Raw genomic sequence first — 15,959 nt, forward strand, 5'->3', positions numbered from 1 at the left:
AAATATTTGATTAGTTCCTTTGTAAGAAAGAGAATTACTTACTGCCTTCCCATGTACAGTGTAAGAGATTCAATGCCCCCTCTACTCTTTTCCAGTGTTGAAGATGAAAGAAAGCATATGCTATTGCTTCACTGTCCCCTCTCTTCAGAATATGTTCAGGGGGCAGAATTAAGCTTTTCATTTCTAGTAGATACTGCAATAAAAAATCAGAGCACAATTATTTCAGAGGTAATAAAAACCACAAAAAGCTGCCTGCAATTCTACAAAGCACACTGAAAGGTCTATTTCCCTGAAGTACTTTCCCTCATAAGTGTTTCATCAAATGGGTAACACCACCAACTGCACTTGAAGATAATTATTGAATTATTCCTGGAGACTAAGATACGCTGACAGATGGTTAATCTTCTGCTCTTCAGCTGTAGTAGGGGGACTATAGAGAATTTCAAAATGAGATGTCTCTCTTATCAAAGGAGATGGAAAAAAGGGCTCAAAGCAGAAAAGAGAATCTAATTACAAGAGCTTTTTAATTAAAAGTGTTTATAATAAAATGAAGAAGACATTAAGCAGTTTGATCCACATAGTCTTTCCATAAGGAAACACTGAGTACTCATCGTTTGCACACAGGTTGCTTTACTGCATTGCCATCAACTGGTTGCTAGGTCTATGAATATGCAAGGTTGGCAGCCACCAAGTAGCTACCAACAAGTTACAAAGTAAAAAAAGTTACAAAACGTAACAAATACATGATTTCCAGGAAAAAAAGAGTCTTGGATGTTTAAACTTGCTACTTGAAATAGTTATTGAAAATGGTATGAAAACGAAAAGCACCACTGACTGAACCCACAAGCAATTCTCCTCATTACTGGATCCCCCATAACAGAAGTGGATGAAACAGAGGGTTCATGCCACAGGAGAAGACAGAGGTCCTGGGCATGACTCAAGCAGGTGATTTTCCCATCTTCCCCAGCCCATGAACTAGACCACTACCAGTTCAGCAGACATTACCTCATCACTGGTGTTACTACAGTCCAGTTAGCAAAGGGGAAAGATACAGCGGAAGGGAAAGATACAGCCCTTGTTGGCATGCTTTACAGGGAAAGGAATGACAGAAATCACAGGCTGCCAAATCAACTCCTCCAAGAAGCACAACATTTCCCAGCTGGGCACTGACTGCTCTTCAATAGCATATAAGGAAACTGTCGCTCTCTTCCAGGATGCCCAAGAGCAAATGTTCTCCCCACCAGACTATTTAAGTTAACACAAGAGGCAGTAGGTGAGTCAGCCAGTAGACTGTCAGGCCCTAACACAAGGTTTGGAAAAGAAAGTTATAGTTAATCATTGGCAAAAAGAGAGTGAGCGTGCAGCCCCTCTGCTTCACTAAGGCCTCTGTGCCCACGTTCCTGTCTCTGCTTTGGTCTGGAAGGAGGCAGGCTGAAGGACCTAGGGACTGAAAACAACCCATCGCAGGCACCCCAGAGAGGGCAACTTGATGCCAGAGGTGAAACAGAGGCATGGTTGGTGTTAACCTTCCACAGCTCCTCTTAAACGCTGACTTTTGTGAACAGGAGACTGCAGGGCATGCTGGGGCACCTGCTCAGTGTGTGAGCTGGTGCAGAAAAGAGGGCAAAAGAAATAAATGAGAATTGAAAATCGGCCTTGGGGAAAGGAAGAGGAAAGGCCAGAGGGAAATGAGCACCAATAGCATGACGCCATGGAGGGCACCCTAAGGCTAGTTACTCTTTCGCCTGAAGGAGCCTGGAAGGAGCTACCAAACAGGCAAAGGATTTGAAGGCACTGTGATCAAAGCAGAGAACTGTCAACTCTGGGAAATAGATAAGTACTTCAAAGAGGAAAGAGAAATCATGCATGTTTCTGATGCAGGTAACAGTATTAAAGGAGAAGAAACCAAATTAGCAGTGGGAATAATATGTGTGATACTTGGATTTTCTCTAAAGCCTTTCAGAAAAATTTGAGAGAGATGCAGAGCAGGTGGATTAACAGAGGAAGCTGCAATTTAGTAGGCAGGACAGGGGATTAAGACTGACAGAACAGAATAAAGACCTGACAAGAAGGAGGGAGTTGCCAAGCTTACAGAGATATAGCAAACATTCTTATTCACTGCCCTAATGAATGTGCCACCCTTTTAAAAACACACATATACCTGTTGAGCAGAATGGAATATAGCTGCAAGAGCTGCAGGTTTCTATCTGTTTGATTAATTTAGAACATAACACTTATTTCCATATTTTTTTGCAAAAGTAAATGTGAAAGCAAGTTCTCGATATTTAAATATTTCCATCAAAAAAAACCCCAAAACCTCAAGGCCATGTCACTATTTGTAGGAAGAGAAAAACCAGGAAGGAATGTCCCATTTCTAGGAGCGTTGAGATGAAAACATGTTATTTTGATTCTTATGTATTGCTCGTTATCAGTGATTAAAAACAAATCAAGTACCAGATAGAAGGTACCAGATAGAAGGATATATCTTGAAACTTGCAAATCATTCTTAGTCCTTGTGTTGACTTTTCAGTCTGCATTTTTCTCAGTTTCAGAAAGAAAAACATATTTTTAAAGTTCCTCAGATCAAAAATGTGAAACACACTTCCCTCATTACTCAATCACAGCTACTTTCCCAAACAAAAAATCCATAATCTGATTTGGTGATATTCAAGAAGACCCACGCATAAAGTTGATGTATGGCTCAAGTCTCATTTGGGCCTCAGAGTAGTTTTGTTTTATGCACAAAGGTCAGCCACACCTTTTGGGCATACAAGCTGTCAATGAATTTATTCTGGAAGCATTTCCAGCAGGAATGCTAATTGTAGATAGCTCCAGAGAGACCTCGTCTGGAACACGCTGTACAGTTCTCGTCGGGCACTTTCAGAACGTAGAGATCAAATTCCACAAGTACAGAATAGAGCTAATCAAAGAAATGGCAAGTCTGCTTTGCAAGAGAGCACTTGAAGGCCTCCATCTGTTTAACTTCTCTAAACAGGAGTAATAGGTACCAAAAAGGCACCTAGCTGTACGTAGGGCTTCATTATTATGGAAGAAGAGAGATGACTGTCCATGAAAATTAGGATGGTCTTGATGTCCTAGAATATCATATCCATTCTTGCACTGCTGTATTTTCAAGGTGAGTTCAAAAGCCCAGAGGGCATTCAGGTTCCTGGAGATTTGGCTGACAGGGCTTAGGGTCTACTTGGAGACAGCATAGCCAAGGGCAGCCCCCTTTTATGGTAACTGCAGCCTACTGGCACCCACATACTTCAGAGGCAGGACTGAGTCCCATCAATCTGCTGGGTTTCTAGCAGATTGTCCATGAAATCAACACAGTCCCCCTGAAACATTTTGGATTGGACAAGCAGACAAATTCCAGTGAAATGAAATTCAATGAAAAAAAATCTTTCTTCAAAAACTATCCAATAAGCTGCAGTCCTCAAGCTGCCCATATAACATATGAATCACAGTCCTGACAGACTTCTGAGTGCAACAAGTATCTCCAGCTCTGGGAAAAAATCAGCCAAAGACATCTGATTGTAGTTTCCAAGAGGCTGCTATTGCACTTAATCAAAGACACTACACTAGACAGGTACAGTCTTCTCTTCAGCCACCAAAGACTTCAGGGTGGGAATCTGACTATTTATATCGCAACATTTCCAAAGGCCTCAGTCCAGAGCACAGCCCTTGTTGTTACAGGACTAATATGGACACAAGATCCTACCATACCACTAAAATTCATACCAGTATGAACTCCATCTGGCTTTACAAGACAACAACCTACACCTCTTGACAGACTCCCTATTAACTGTAACTCCTGGTACACTGGCACCCCCTCAGATTCAACCACAACCTTTACAATAGAAGCAATAAAACCTTGCTACCTTTTCAATACTTTGAATACACAGGGAAGATGGGAGCCCTCTGTCATCCTGACAGGGCTCTGAACTCAAGCGTGGTTCCACTTCAGAGGAAGAGTCAAGTAACAGGCTAATAAGAAACTTAGCAAAGAACTAGCCATCATGGAGGAAATGGAGATGGCAAGCCCAGCACATCTCCGACTGCATTTGTTTTTCAATGATGGATGAAGAAGATTAACCAGAACAGGAAATAATAGCATGTCACCACCATTCGGGGTTACCATGTTCCTTTAAAAAAGGAATCAGCTCAGAAAAGACAGTCTAGAAAATTTCAGCCAGAATGACCCAGTCTTAATCAAGTTATGAGTGAATACTAAAGTTGTGCAATGATTTCTGTCATCAACAGATGGCTCAATCAGCCCTTCTCCACTGCATTGTTTTGGCTTGGATTTTTTTGGTTGTCTTCCTTGTTTCTCTGGTCTCTTTCTTCTCTCACCCCAAACTTTTTCCTGTCAAAAACCTATCTTCTAGGAGTTACAAAATGGGTAATGGTATTTTTCATGTGCTTCCACAGAGGTCTTCTGGGCCGGTTACATGACAATGTAGTAGATATTGCTCAGCTATAGCCATTCTGTACACATATGGGAATATGCCTTTTAACGAGCATTTGGAGAATGACAACAGACCTTGAACACATGAAGTGCAACATGGTGGAAGTGCAACATTCTCTTACTTGACTTGATTGAATATACGTTATTTATTTCATAATATTGACAGCACTCTGGCTACTAATTCTCCTCTGTTGGGGGTGCTTTTAACGTTCCACATTAATGAGCTACTTCAGTGCCCTTTTATAAAATAAATCAACCTATCTCAGGCAGGTTTCCTTCTTTTCCTCAGTTGTGCAATTTGCCTCTGAAATTACAGCTCAGGCCTCAAACAGGCAATAGTCACTCCTGCACCTGTGACAGCATCCCTCCAGGCCAGAATATGAGAATTTAACATTGTTTGAACAGGAACCCTCCTCCTCCCAGCGGGATGAACAGCACAAGCTTAAAGCAGTTCCAAAATACTGGTCTCTACATGCCCAGAGAAGCCGCTTTCAGGTCACCTTACAAGTTCTCATTGAATTGATGGTAATTAAGAAGTCTGGCCTTTTTGCTGGACATACAAAACCAAATCACCGTCTCACTGAACAGTTAAAAACTCTCTTCAACATGTCTGGAATAGTTTCTCTGTAATATCATGGGGTGTGCGGAACAGATTCATTTCCCATCTGGTATATGAATTTGTTTGCATTATTTGTTTCTATTAGCAACTACAACTTACTAGAAACCACACAAGCACACAGACACAGTGCTTATTAAAAAAAATAAAATAAATAAGAAAGGAATGAGGAAGGATGAAATGGAGAACAGATAAATCGTTAAAAGTGTTTAAGCCAATGGTTTGTTATACCCTAAGAAACTGTTTACACAGAAAATTGGCATTTGTTAAAGTAATATCAATATTTAAGTTATCTGCTTCAAATGCAGCAAACTTCAGCAGGTACTCTCTTTAAATCAACTCAACTCCTGGCTTTCATAGCAAACCCATACAACTGTGTGCAGAGCATGCTTTTGACTTAGCAATTAGATATACGGACCATCATCTGTTTTCTCTTCCCTTTGACTTTATTGAATAGCTCGTGTCTCATAGATAACAGAAAAGAGGGGGTGCTTTTCAGGAGGAGTTTGAATACAGGGAGGGAGCCTTGCAAATCAGTTCAGAAAGGGTGTTCCACAATTGAGGAATGTCCCAGAAACAGCTGTGGTACTTTATCAGCGTTAGCTTGGGATAGTTGCCTCACATATATGTGGGGAAGCTCCAAACACAACATATAAATAATATTGATGAAGTTGTGTGTGTGTGTGCGCGTGCACGCGTGCATGCGTGTGTGTGTGTATACACATATACTTTTTTCCCCACCCACTCCACAAATTATGTACTCTCCATGACATAAGATGTACTACTCTCTTTTCCATATGAAACTCTCTGGAATTACAGTGATACCCCAACTACTTCAGTGGCAATAAAAAACTTTCTGTTTAACTCTTAAATTTTTGAGCAGCATGTTCTCAGACAGTGTCAGCACATTTCCTTGGGACTGAAACTCCACAGTGCATGGCCCTACACTAAAACAAAAAGATCCTAGTCCATAGAATCTCATTTAAGACAAAGATGGTTGAAAAAAAAAAATCAGACAAATCTTCACAAACAAGTGATACAATTTGTTGTGATTCTTCTCATAGTGAAATTCACATCTCTGCTTTGTCCTCTTTCCTGCTGTATTGCTGACTTCAATCTGCAACTGGTTATGTTTTTCTTCTACTAAAAAGAGCCCTGAAAACACTCTGCCTGGTGAAGTGCTTTCTTTTTACACAGGCAATCTCTGCCAAAGTATAAAGCTGCAATTTGCTGTAGCTGAGTTGCTTCAGTAACATAAACAAGACAAACTGTAGACAGACGCAATCTCTTTTATCAAATATTCTTCTAGTACAGCTTAAAAAATTAAGCCACTTTCCAGCACAGAAACCTTTTTACAGGTAAGATGTCTTCAGAATGAGAAGTCTTGATCAGTTTGACAGTGGTTCCATTTTCGCTGCAGTCAAGAAGGAGATCATAGTCGACACACCTGAGCTGGCCTTCCCCTGCAGAGCTCAGATTCCAGAAACAGCATGGCCAGGTCAGCTGCCCAGCTTCCTGGAGAGGTCTGGCAGGCTGCACTGAGCTCTGTATTGCCTTTGGTTCAACCGAACTCTGGTACCTCCACGTGTCACATCTTGACTCCCATGTATTCCAAAAACAATGAGAATTTATCACCTATGGCTGAGACTTAAGGGACTGATCTCTGGGAATTAAATTGTCATTGAAATTTAATCAAAAAGGGAAGATGAGACCTGTGTCTAAAGAAGGTTATTTGCTGGAAGGGTGGCTGTCTAAAGAAAGACTGTCAGCCATATCAGACCTTTGTAAAAGGCACTTTTGTGCAGACAGAAAATAAAAACCAAGGTGATGCACAGTCATCTAGAATCAATCAAAGTGGGTGCCAACATCTTCATGACATACATACTGAGAAGACTCCCAGAACCATGCATACACACTGGTTCCTATGTGGAAGGTAGGTGTTTTTGCAGTGTTTCTCACCTCTATGTAAAGATGGAAATCTGGGACTTTTAAACTGCTTCTTTTTACGAGGTTCCTACATCTTCAGACTACATGCAAAGGAAAGTGTAAGAATTATACCTGACCTCTGCAACATCACTATGGAACACTGGACTGCAATCTGGCCATAATCTCCTAGGGAAAAATCAGCAGCATTGCAAGAACCCCATGGCTGTTTTACACAAACCTGCAATAGGTCACAACAGGAGACTCAGTCTCCTTTTCTTGCTAAATTCAGCTCAGCAGCATCTCTCAGCGTGTTCAGAGTGTGTTCCCTGTGTTCCCTTTGTCTCAGAATCTCATTAGCAAAAACCTGCTATTTCCAGTTAAATGTCTTGAAAATACATATCCAGTAATAATCTTTTTATGTGGTAATTCTAAATTTTAATGATTTGCACTGAAAATGTTAAAATCTCATTTTGAGACAAACTAGAAACATATTGAACCTTTTTTTTTCTCTTTAATAGTGCAGTTCCCTGCTTTCAAGGCTTCTGGTTTGCAGAAGTAGAACTTTGCAAATGCTTTAAATAATTTGTCACCTTTGTAATTTATTTCTTCCTCAGTCTGAACAGGAGACTCATTAGTGTTTAAATCCTAAAGCTTTGAAGACATACTAGTTTTGTGGCACTGTTAAGATTTCTTGTGATGCTGCTTGCTAAAACTTATCTCCATTTCATTAAGAACAAATTGGATATGACTTCAATCATAATTGAGTGGAAACTGAGGTGTAATATCCATACTGTGCATAAAATTATAACCAAAAATATGGTTTTGCCACCTGAACAGCTAATAGCAGAAAGAATGAGTGTGAAATCAGCAGTGCTGCATATTAATCTGTATTAGGCTACACTGTTTTAATGTTAAAACATGAACTAAAAAAACCCTAGAGTCTGCTCCCATTACTACCCTGTTATCCTGATAGTTTATATGTTTCACAAAGGTTTTCAATTTCAAAATGTCAGACTTCGAAAAACTGAGGGAATCAATTAACCATGTGAACTGACTGAAAAGCTCAGGAACTTAAGTGAGGAAGAGGACTGGAATTTCTTTAAATCAAAAGTACCAAAAATAACACTCAAGCTGCATTTCACACATGGGGATACTTGTCATAAAGGAGATTCAGCCTTGCATTGAACAGCCACCTAAACAGAAGCTGGTTAGCGAGAAGGAGGTCACAAGCGATGAATGAAAAGTACTGATTGACAGGAGAAGCAGGATCTTGGAGGTCTGGAAGTGCAGAGGTTATGGAGCAACTGCCATAACTTACAGTAAGGTAGATTTTGCAAAGGAAGTCAAACCAAAGAAGAGAAAGCTCTTAAGTATAAACAGAAAAAGAACACGCAAAAAGACTTAGCCTCAGTTTCATGGCAGTGCAGAGCATGGAGACAATAACAGGATGGACATTAGAAGCATGTACAGATGTGGAGGCCACTGCAGCCGATGATCTCTGTCCCTGAACAGTGAATGAACCAGGGCCAGTAACAGCCAGACTAGTGTAACTGACTTAAAATAAAAAGACCCCCACTCAGAATCAAGTGATCCAGTGATGAGAGAAGTAAATGCAATGCCGTTCATTTAAAGAGGGAAACAATATGTGTTAATATGGAATCATTAGTATGAAAACTGTTAAAAAAGATTTTGATGGAAAGAATTATCAAAAGCATGGAGTTAAGTGAGGAAAATGGAACAGGCTCCTAAGGATTGCTCAGGACAGGCTAAACTGATACCTTTGCTTGGAAAGATAGCTAATTTTTCAGACAGCAAGGATAGAAAACTCTAACCAGGCTTCAGTAAAACATTCAGAAAGGTTCACCCAGAACAGGACTGGAACAGAGAATTAAATAGGCAACCACGCAGGAGAGAAATATCAATGGTTGTGTTGGTGCAAGAACCATTGGGATGGAAGAAAGTAAACAGAATTCCACAGAAGCAGTCCTGGAACCAAACTTCATTTAATATTTTCATTTTATAACTTGGCACAAAAATAGAAGATCAGCTAGTAATACAATGGGACTCATCTCACCTAAATCTTGTCTAAAAATCAGGCTTTTACGGGAAAATAGTTGCTCCTTTCATAGTCAGTGTAGAAACAGGCATCTCAGAGGGAAAGTCTGTCTAGATGTGTCTAAGATAGTTCCTTCTTTCCACTGCCTGTAGAGGAAGTCTAGATGATTTTATTAAACAAACAGCCTAACTTTCAGATAGCTAAACTGTGCTATTCAGTGGTTGGCATAACAGATATAACTCAATTTAATTCCTGCAATGCATGAGAATGAACTTTCTGCAATCCATGTGTACATATGGGAGAGGTTTTGAGTTTATCTTGACCAGACTTGGTGTTCAGCTGTACCCTACAGGCTCCCTACATTAACACACACCAGTCTTTTGCTCTCCAGTGGAGGCTGCTTACTTTCAAAGGGCAATACTAGTCCAAAGGTTTGTGGATTGAGGTTCAGAGGCAGATCTCCAAGGGCCAAAAAGCATCTGCCTCTAGTTTGCCTTTACAATGAACTTACAGACTGCAATACTGCATATCAGGTGATGAAATAATAAAATACATTAGCCTTTAGTAGCCCCTGGGCAAGATTCTTACTGCTGAGATACATATCTAGAGAGGGGATTAGGGCATTAGAACATAAATCCCTTTTCTTACTTTGTAGTTCTCAGCAATTCTTCATCTCTGAGATTTGCATTCTCAGAACTTAATGACAGAGTGCTGCATAAGGAATTCCTAACACAACTTATATGAAGTACGCCATGACGTGCAAACATAGGTTCCTTTGTATAGCATGCCAAAAACATATTCTTACACGTAATCACCAAAACAAATAAAATATGCTATTTTGAACTAGAAGATCTTTAATAGTATCTTGTAAATAATAATCTGTCTTTATGCATGGTTCTGTCCTGAAGTGTAGCATTTGGTGGTGTCTACTACTGCAATCCACCATGTAATTGTTGCTCACATAGAGGACTCACTTCAGGTAAAATTTCAAGTTGCACGGTCCAGAGTAGAAGACACTGAACATGAAATATCAAACAAAAAACCTGTGCATACTATCAGCTTCTTTCCCTTCCCATTGTTTGCTCCCCTTTCCACAACATCACGCATTAATCTAACACAGAAATCAGGAGTTAGGTCCTCAGCAGTGGTAAAGCTACAACAGTGTTTTCTCCGTACTCACTTTTGGCACATGTGGATTAAATTCTACTGCTCTGTGAATAGCTTCTACTGCGTTCATCTCTGCAGTACTCAGCCCTCGCCTTGAGGCAGCCTCTGGAGAAAATCTACAAAAGCAAAGAAACAAACACATTAGGTCAGTAATGCTAGTAAGAAAAAGCCAGAAAAGGAATCTAGAACATGGGCCCATATAACCAAACTGAGTCAATTTCCTATGCTCTCCAAACTTCCATAGCAAGTGGAAACTCTGTGTGATCTATTACATCAAGGCCAATGAAAATCTCAGGAGAAGTGGAAAGCATGTTTGCATCTAACCATGGCAGAAAGTCAGTTCAAACAGTCCTTTGTCAGTTCAAAAAAATCCTGTAGATTTCTCTATAATCTAAATTTGCTCTAGGTACCTTGTTAAGGGGCATATTCAAGGCTGAAGTTGCAGAAAAAAGAAAAGCAAAAAAAAAAAAAAAAACAATGCCAAATTATTGTTGGAGGGTTTCTATTAAAACAGGTTTGGGGAGGTTTTAGGGAGGTTCCCAACCCAATGCCCCTGGGTCAGGTTGGGATGGAAGCACGATGCAGCAGCAGTAGCAGGTGGTCTACTGGCTGCAGCACCATTTAGGGTAGCATGCCCAAACTTCGGGCAAATCATCTGCCCCAGTGAATGAAAAACCAGACCATGCAATCTCTTTCTCACCTCACACCCCACGGCTAACTCCAGAGCTGTACTTGGCAGGCAGACACCACAGGGAAAGCTGTGACAACCTTAGCCCTGCCCTCCCAAGCTGGAGTCGCTGTGTAGGGAGGAAAGATGTTGCAGTAGGTACTGGCGATCTACAGAATAAAAAGAATGAAAGAAAATTACTTAGATCTTGATGTGTACATACACTTTAAAAGCAAAAACTGTCAGGATGTCAGTCAAGAAAATGGCTTTCCACTCTACTTGCTTTCCAACTTTAGGGAGACATTCGACCCTCAGGTGCACAGACACAACTCTGCCTGGGATTTGTGTGAAGGCATCTGAGAGCAGAATTGGGATTTTTGAGCTCCATCTCACAAGGAGCTGAGCACCCTTTCAGAGTGGGCCAGTGCTCTCAAGTCCATAGGCGTCAAGTAGACGTGCTCAGCACCTTGGAAGGTTGAGACCCAAGAGAAAACCATAACAGGAATGAGCAGATATTTGTGTCTCTAAAAATATGAATGTCATCTACCTCTCAGAATCCCTGACATAGTAATGCTAAATCCACCTGCCGCTATTTAAGTTGATGAGCAGTCTTCTAACAGCACTTGTAAAATGACATTGCTACCAGGGCATCCACATTTATTTATTACCTTTTTGTGGTCAGGCTTATACAAAGTTGAAGAGGTTCAGCCACACAACACCTTTTAGTTGCATCTTCATTATACTATCTAGGAAGCCAAAGCTCACCCAGATAGTATACATAAAGAATTGAATTTATCCTTCTTTTCTTCTTCTGTAATACTTGAAGTGCAATGTTTGATCACTGCAAATTTTTCTTATATATAAAGTCATTTCATGAATTTCCTGCGGGACTGAATTCTCCTGCTAACCCAGCAGATTGTTAGGGTGTGGGCTGAGCTAAGAAAAATCTCAAGTTAAATCAGAAATTTTGCTGGACAGTGGTTCTTACACACTTACTTGTCAGAGACAGCTCTGGCTTTGAGCAATGCAGCTGTGTAACATATTGTTGCTGACTTTGGTAAGCTTATATCTGTTGAAAAGAAAGAAAAAAGTAAACATCTGAAAATTTAAAAGTCTGCAGAAAGAAAAGTGATTGATACTTCAGAGTATGCAGAGCATATACAAAATTATTATGTGAATTCAAAATACTTTCTGATCTTGGGACTTGTACTCCCATGTCATATGGATTTTTAAATTTCCATCCAATATACAGGCTTTAAAACCTGTGTTAATGACCACTGGAACTGCTATTTAAGCAGCGACTGGGTTAATTAGAGAGCTAATTCAAAGAGTGACATGACAGAGACATAATGAAAGAATTCATTACTTCATACATAAACATATAGGTAACCTGGAATACATTAATTTTTCCACAGTTCACAAAACATCTAAGTAACAGCTGAGGGCTATCTTATTCACTCCTCTTGTTTTCACTCAGAAGCAGTTGTCTAATAGGAATATGTGGCAGCTGTACAAGTTAAGACAGCTATTCAAGCAATAACGGATTTGACTTGCAAGCAAACAACCATTAGATTTATTGCAGTTAAAGATCAACAGTAAAACAAGGTGTTTTGCCTCTTAAGGAAATCTGGGACCAAAATATTCACCAGACAATCTCTGGCTATTTTATGCTGTTCCAGAGACACACAGGAGCCATAAACCTGACTTAACCCATTAGTTCAACTTAATTTATACCTGTTCTCTACCAATAGATTGGCACAAAGCATCCAAAAGGTAGAAAGAAATGCCGCTTAACACTCTTGAGTTATAGATCCATTCCCACTGTTACAGAGAAGAATTGACTTCCACACTAGTAATCTACCCAGCAGACACACATTATATAGTGACTGAAATATTCCAGCATCAAAAAGTTAAAGATTACAGCTAAATGAAAAAAAAAAAAGAAGAACAACCCCCACTAAAGGCTGGATTCTGCAAACACTTCTGCACACGGCAGTATTATAGCTTCCTATAGTAAATAGCAAATACACAGCGTAGTAAACACAAGGCACTGGAGTAGGCCCACTGTAAAAGTGAAGAGCAGCTAATCTGACTATTGTTGTAAGAAACTATCCCTCAGTTTGTCACTAAAGTTGATTAGAAAGATGAAATTACCATAAACCTTGGTAACTTTAGGGTTAAGAGAAACTTGTGGTCACTGAACCCCAGTGCCTTGCAAGACAGGGCTCCAAAAAGGAGTTACAGAGGACAAGCAAGTCATATCGCAGCAGTCACCATCCTTCAGTTATTAACAACCAAGCAGAACATTGTTCTGTTAGACAGAAAACATCACCAGAATGACTGAGGCGCTTTGAAAATGCTACCTGTTAAATCCTCTCTCTTGTCTTTTTATGCACTTGCACTTCAAGGGTGAGATCACAGAATCATAGAATAATAGAATGATAGATGTAAAGATGTAAAGATCTTGTTGGAGGCTCCCCTATAATATATTCCAACCATAATTTCACTGGAGTGTGTAACTGTAGTGACTAAAGTAATTAAAATCAACGGCATGCAAAGCAGTCTGGGTGATAGATATGTTAATTACTCCACTAATAGAAGCTAGCTACAGACAAGACGTGAGCACATCTTCACTGACAGGAGGAGACACTATTTATAAGCACCCTCAATAACCTTGCTTATACCAGGTTTTCCTTAACATCAGGAGTTTAAAGCTATTTCCAGTAAACAGAAATTACCTTTTTCAGAACATACTGGTCTCTATCTTTCAGTATAAACCTTATTCATCAAATCATAAATTGAGTGAAAGGTAGAGGAATGGAAAAGAAAAAAAAAACCAAGAAAACCAACGATGTGCTGTCATTTATAAGATTTTCAATTGGTCAATAGAATACCTTATTTTCCTCTTACCTCCAAATGTTTCTCTGGGCCACCAAGCCACCATTGCCTCATGGGAAATATTTTCCCCTGCACCAGTTCAAACCTAGTAACATTGGTTCAGGATCTGGCCTTTACAAAATTTTGCATGAATGACACAGAACAAGAAGTCTACCTAGAAGTCCCTGGAAATACGTTTTCCCAGGCAAAAGGCAAACTCTATATATGAAAGAGAATGTTTGCCCAGACTTCTTCGAATAATGCAGCGAGAGAACCACTTCATTTTTCTATCTGTTTGATGGAGCTGAAAACCAGGAGGAATCAAGAGGTCTGGAGTATATAACTAATGTAGCAGAGCAAAAACAGTTGTTATGCTGATGAAAGCTGCTGGCTCAATTCCACCAAAGAAAGCAGGTATGCCAGCAAAAGCCAGAATGACAGCAAGAAAATGGCAATTCAGCCATTAATACACAATCCATGAGGTTAAACAATGAGACCACCCAACACACAAAAAGCCTCTAACCACATGTATAAAGGCTAGTTTCTGCATCACATCATTGATACTTGGATGGCGAATGTTCAGTGGAAGTTGCATGGACCAAGTTGTGAGGATTATTACAACTCTTGGCTAAGAGATCATACAGTAGGAACTGAGCTTGATCCAGGGTTAAATATACTAAAACAAAACACCGTATCACAAAACAGTATCTTCTAGTAGGAATTAAGTGCTCCTGAGCTGGAAACGTCTGTACATATAGATTGCAGGATGATCCACAATGAACTGCTGGGATCTGCCAGGAGGGGAAATGTGGTGAGGTGAGGTAAGGCTCAGGTACACCACCTGCGTCATTTCTGCAGAAGAAATGGGATTTCTCAAGGAATGCAGTGTTCAGATCTGATCACCCATGGTCAAGAACAACAGAAGTAAACAGGAAAACTGGACTGTTTTTGTAACAATCCAAATGAAATAAAGTCTGAGAGAAGATACAGCTGTTCCCTATGCATACCCACATGGAACATCATGAAAGGTGAAGGGCTGCTTAGGTAAAGGATAACATTGGCACAAGAATAAACAGTTCATAATTAAATTTAGGCTGGAGATTTAAAGAAGATTTCTGAGAAGATTATTTTTGAGGCACATTTCCAGGTAGAACAGTGAGGCAAACTAAATAGCTAATTCTAGGATGGAGCTTGCTCAGTTCATGGAAGGGGTAATATGCAGTGAATGCAACAGCAGGGGGACCTGACTCACCCAGGAGGACTCTTCCAGTACTCTGCTCCTAATGAGCAAGCAGCAATTATTTGAGGATAATACCTACAGTCCCTTGGCAATGGAAGAAATACATATAAACGTTCATGTTTATGTTGCTGTGGAGATAGCCCTCAGTAGGTCCATGCCCGCTTCCCTCCGAAAGCGTTTTGCTTTTTGTTTGCTCCATATTAGACTGTAAGTATTTGGTTCTGCTATATCCTGGTCTGATCACTACAATACTTTAAAAACCTCAAATAATTCAGGCTTCATTGCCAGAACTGGACCCTCATATTTTAGAGAAAAGCATAAAACAATTATTTCTGGTTACAACTTGAATTTAGCAAGGAAATCAAACCTAAACTAGCCCTAGGAGATACGTCCTCTGTCAGGAACCAAAGTGAAGTTTTTCAGAAATGACTGTGTCCAGCTCTGTGAGCCATCTGGCAAAATATCTTCACATATACTGTTTCCCACCCTCCTGTGATTACTCGCGGAGCTCCCACAATGTGCTGAAAGATGTGACTGCTATTCTGTTGTCAAAACCATCAGGACATTTTTTGCCTGATAAGAACCAATGCGTCAATCTAAAAAAGACTTTCCTTCTTCCTTATTGCTTCTATCTTTAAACAGAATACAAAATAGTCTAGACTTAATTTATGAGCATTTTCTTTCGATTATCCCCAGTCAGCTATGGAAGGGTTGGGAAAGTGAATCCTTACCGGTCATTTGTTTCATAAGTGGTTGCTTGTGAGAGTGAACTAATGGAAAGATGCTATGGATAGAGACTTGCAACCATAATATCACTACTTCTCTGATTCAAGATATCCAGAATATGCCATATATTATCCAAATAGTCCATGGGATCTATTGTTTTCATGAAATAGCAACTAAACCAAGAAATGATGCATCTGGATATGGACTGGTGCA

General features: G+C 40.0%; 1 protein-coding gene across 8 annotated transcripts in view; it reads right to left on the minus strand.

Annotated features, from left to right (window-relative positions):
• ST7 (suppression of tumorigenicity 7) overlaps positions 1-15,959 on the minus strand; it is a 173,901-nt gene that overhangs the window by 18,335 nt on the left and 139,607 nt on the right. For 7 of the 8 annotated variants that reach the window (XM_068400442.1, XM_068400445.1, XM_068400443.1 and 4 more), the window contains 3 exons: positions 11,900-11,972; positions 10,250-10,352; positions 43-193 (listed from right to left, as the gene is read on the minus strand). In XM_068400442.1, coding sequence (XP_068256543.1) covers positions 43-193; positions 10,250-10,352; positions 11,900-11,972 — 327 coding nt within the window. The remainder of the gene's footprint in view (positions 1-42; positions 194-10,249; positions 10,353-11,899; positions 11,973-15,959) is intronic. The other variant, XM_068400444.1, reaches the window with a different exon arrangement.

Source organism: Nyctibius grandis, chromosome 5 (assembly GCF_013368605.1).
Source record: "Nyctibius grandis isolate bNycGra1 chromosome 5, bNycGra1.pri, whole genome shotgun sequence".
NCBI lineage: Eukaryota > Metazoa > Chordata > Aves > Nyctibiiformes > Nyctibiidae > Nyctibius > Nyctibius grandis.